General features: G+C 43.0%; 1 protein-coding gene across 1 annotated transcript in view; it reads left to right on the top strand.

Annotated features, from left to right (window-relative positions):
• Nucleotides 1-483: 483 nt before the first annotated feature.
• The window catches only part of LOC128360005 (fibroblast growth factor 12-like), an 11,472-nt gene continuing 7,609 nt past the window's right edge, over nucleotides 484-4,346 (top strand). The window contains exon 1 of the mRNA XM_053320318.1: nucleotides 484-682. Coding sequence (XP_053176293.1) covers nucleotides 484-682 — 199 coding nt within the window. The remainder of the gene's footprint in view (nucleotides 683-4,346) is intronic.

Below are 4,346 nucleotides of genomic sequence, written 5' to 3'. Positions count from 1 at the left end.
TGTTGCATGCTGCTTCATGAAGGTGTGAAAGTTCAGTTTGTTTCACTTCAGCTCTCCATCTCCATCATTTCTCACCATCATCATGAAACCATCGTGAAGTAGAACTTTTATCGTGTTTCGTCACATCCATTCGTTCATGTGTCACGAAGTTTTCTGGAGATCGGTCGTGCCGAGTCGAAGCTGCGTCGAGGCTGCGTCGCCCCCCCTGTGGTGGGAATGAAAACTGCAGGATGTAAAACGTTGACGATCTTCTAGAGGACGCTTTGTTTCCCCGTCTGTGATGAAACCAAAAAAACATTCAGGACGTATTTTAACATCTCAGAGTTGAAGGTTTGTGGATCTGAAGCCGTTTGAAGCCGTTTGAAGCAGTTTGACTTTAAGATGGAGCGACTTTAAGCAAAAACGTTGATAAAGAAACACTTTGAGACTCTCGAGCAGGAGCAGATATTTTGTCCTCGGTGGATCCGCCCAGCTCTCGGGGAGATGGCGGCGGCCATCGCCAGCTCCCTGATCCGACAGAGGCGGCAGGCCCGCGAGTCCAACAGTGACAAAGTCGCCAGCAACAAGAGGCGCTCGAGTCCCAGCAAAGACCCGAGGTCGCTGTGTGAGAGGCACATCTTCAGCGTTTTCAGCAAAGTTCGCTTCTGCAGCGGAAAGAAAAGACCGGTCCGGCGGAAACCAGGTGAGTCTTGTTCCTGTCAGGTGACTGAAGGAGGAAGATCAGTTGATTAGAGATGATTTAAAGTCTGGCAGCAAATCTGAAGGAGTTTTCTTCTTCTTCTTCAGTTTGGAGAATCTCAGTTTGAGGCGTAAACGTGTTCGATATTTTATGTTCTCGACTAGAACATTTCAAAGTTGAAGCCCCTTCTTCCAAAGCGACGTAGATGAATGAAATTTGGTGTACATGTGTATCAGACCCAGACTTAGAAAAAAGTCTCTTGGAGCCACAACGTAAGTCCAACAGGAAGTCGGCTATTTTGAATTTAATCTGCTTCCTGTCAGGTGACTGAAGGAGGACGATCAGCTGATTAGAGATGATTTAAAGTCTCATTATCTCCAGCTGTATTCCATCCTGTAAATGCCAGTCTTGTTACCTCTCTCTGTGTTGTGTGTCTTGTGTTTTATTGTAATGCTTTTTGAAAGGTGCCATATAAATAAAGTATTCTTCTTCTTCTTCTTCAGTTTGGAGAATCTCAGTTTGAGGCGTAAACGTGTTCGAAAACTCACGAAACTTTGCATCAGAAGTTGTGAAAAATGTGATATTTTATGTTCTCGACTAGAACATTTCAAAGTTGAAGCCCCTCCTTCCAAAGCGATGTAGATGAATGAAATTGGGTGTGCATGTGTATCAGATCTAGATGCAGAAAAAAGTCTCTTGGAGCCACAATGTAAGTCCAACATGAAGTCGGCTATTTTGAATTTACTTTGCGACGTTGGCTCCGTTTTCTACCGTTTCCTATCAGATCTGGATCAGGCTGCAGCTTCATCTCAACCAAATTTAGTGTTTTTCTTTCCTTTCTTATTAAATAAATGTCAAATTGTCTTTATGTTTGAGATGTTTTTACTTTATTTGTCGATGCCAAACCACAAATGTATTTAAACTAGGGCTGTCAGCGTTAACGTTAATCGCGATTGGATTAATGCAATCCATAACACGTTTTTAAATCTCATTTTAATGTTGCAAGCCTTTTTGTCCCTTCTACTCCCCCGTAGACGGCTCCTCTAGCTGTAGCGCTATGCTTTGAAGTGGCCTCCTGCAGTAAACCTACCGCGCTGATGGAAAGTAAGAGAGCTACTGGACTTTTGAACGGCTTGTTTAACTTTAAAACACTTCCAGACGCTTCAGTTGACAAGTCAAAAGTAAAATGCAACCTGTGTCAAACGGAGTTTAACTACCACCGGAGTACGTGGAGTTTGAGTTAGCACCTCCACGCTAAACACCCAGGTGCAGCCAAGCCAGCCTCAGCTCCACCAAAGGACCATTTTGGAGTGTGGGAGTCGCAGCAGAGCCGTGATTGATTCCCAGTTAAGACACTCTGGTAAGAAATGCTTTACATTATGGGCTTAAAACTGCCTTCAAATGGAAAATAACAGGATTTTAAACATGCAATTCAAAACGCCATTAATCGCGATTAACTATGGAAATTCTGAGATTAATCTCGATTAAAAAAAAATAATCGTTTGACAGCCCTAATTTAAACATATGAAACATCTTCTAACAAACATCCAACTGTCACTGAAACGTCTGTTTAAATAAATATAAATAAACATAATTCTCATTATATCTGAGCTGCTTCATATTCAGTATCTTCATATTTAAAACTCTCTTTAACTTACTTACTTTAACTCTTAATTCACCGAACTCTTCTCTGCAGATTTGTCCGCATCATCGTTTTTATTTCACATCTGCAGAAAAAGAAGCTGAATGTTTTTATTTATCTTCCACCAGTTTAAATATTTAATGCTGTTATTAAAAAACATGAATTAGTTTTGGTTTAGTGATGATGTCAGCAGGCTGCGTTTCCCTCCGGAGACGTTTGGCTTCATGTAAGAGAATAAAAAGAGCCGGACCGCTGGACGACTTTCAGCTTTTACACATTTATGAGCTGCGTGTCTCATTATTTTTAATATTTAACATGTTACTGGAAACATATAATGCTGTTTTGAATTCTTTGAAATCAATATTTTTTATAATGGAAGGAAGGAAGGATGGAAGGAAGGAAGGATGGAAGGAAGGAAGGAAGGATGGAATGAGGAAGGAAGGAAGGAAGGAAGGATGGAAGGAAGGATCATGTCAGTATCCATGAAAAACAGCTGGACTTAGATCTTAGGAAGGAAAGAAGGAAATAAAGAAGGAAGGAAAGAAGGAAGGAAGGAAGGAAGGAAGGAAAGAAGGAAGGATGGAAGGAAGGAAGGAAAGAGGGAAGGGTGGAAGGACAGAAGGAAAGAAGGAAGGAAGGATCATGTCAGTATCCATGAAATATTCCTTCCTCCCTCCTTTCCTTCCTTTTCTTCCTCCCTCCATCGTTCCTTCGTCCTTCCTTTCCTTCCTTCTTCCTCCCTTCCTTCCTTGTAAGTTACATTACTTATTACATTATAAACAGAGTAACTTGTAATCTATTACATTTCCATAGTAACCATCACAACCCTGAACACTGCAAAAAGTTAACTTCATATTTCTTCTGTAAAAAAACCCCCAAAGAACCCTCCCTCTCTATTTCTTTCCTCTCTTCTCTCCTTCTCTTCATCCTCTTCCTCTCCTCTTCTCATCCTCTCTTCTCCTCTCTCCTTCTGCCTTCTCTTCCTTCCTCCCTTCCTCCCTCTTTCTTCCTTTCTTCCTCTCTTCTTCGTTCCTCTCCCTTCCTTCCTTCCTCCCTTCCATCCTCTCCTCTCACTCTCCTTCTCCCCTCCTTCTCTTTCTTTCCTCTCTTCTCGTTCTTCTTCCTTCTCCTTCCATCCTCCCTCCCTCATCTTTCTTTCCTCTTCCTTCCGTTCCTTCCTCCCTTCCTCCTAGTCTCATCACTCCTTCTCTTCCTTCTTTCCTCCCTTCCTCTCCCTCTCCCTCCTCTCCTCCTCTTCTCTCTCTCTCTTCCTCTCTTCCTTTCGTTCTTGGAAAACGTTGAGTGAAATCTTCCAGAAAAGAGACAGAAGCAGCAGAAGAAAGGTAGCGAGTTTGATGTGATCTGGTTTTAAAGCTCTGAGCTTCAGGATGCAGCATGTGATGATGAGGTGTTAAAACTCTCAGCTCCTCACTAAACAGCGTGACACACACTTATAAATATAGTTTCTGCAGATAAAAAAAACAAAAAGCACAAAAACCTCTGGAATCTGGATTAGTGACAGGATGAGAGCAGAGAACAAACAGCAGCACTGATAGATACAGTTAGGAAGGGAGGAGAAAAGGAAGGAAGGGAAGGAAGGAAGGAAAGGATTAGTGACAGGATGAGAGCAGAGAACAAACAGCAGCACTGATAGATACAGTTAGGAGGAAGGAGAGAAGGAAGGAAGGAAAGGAGGACGGAAGGAAGGAGGAAGGAAAGGAGTAAGGAGGGAGGAAAGGAGGCACTGATAGGAGGAAGGAGAGAAGGAAGGAAGGAAAGGAGGACGGAAGGAAGGAAAGGAGTAAGGAGGGAGGAAAGGAGGCACTGATAGATACAGTTAGGAGGAAAATCATCTTATTTAACCCTCCTGAGAGAAGGAAGGGAGGAAAGGAGGGAGGGGAGGGAAGGGAAGGAAGGAAGGAAGGAAGGAAGGAAGGAGGGAGGGAGGGAGGGGCAGGGAAGGAAGAAAGGAACGGAAAAGAGGAAGGAAGGAAAGCAGTAAGGAGGGAGGGAAGGAAGGAGGTT

This window comes from Scomber japonicus, chromosome 6 (genome assembly GCF_027409825.1).
Source record: "Scomber japonicus isolate fScoJap1 chromosome 6, fScoJap1.pri, whole genome shotgun sequence".
Classification (NCBI taxonomy): domain Eukaryota; kingdom Metazoa; phylum Chordata; class Actinopteri; order Scombriformes; family Scombridae; genus Scomber; species Scomber japonicus.
Note: the sequence above shows the minus strand (reverse complement) of the source record. Positions and strands in the feature narration are given on the sequence as shown.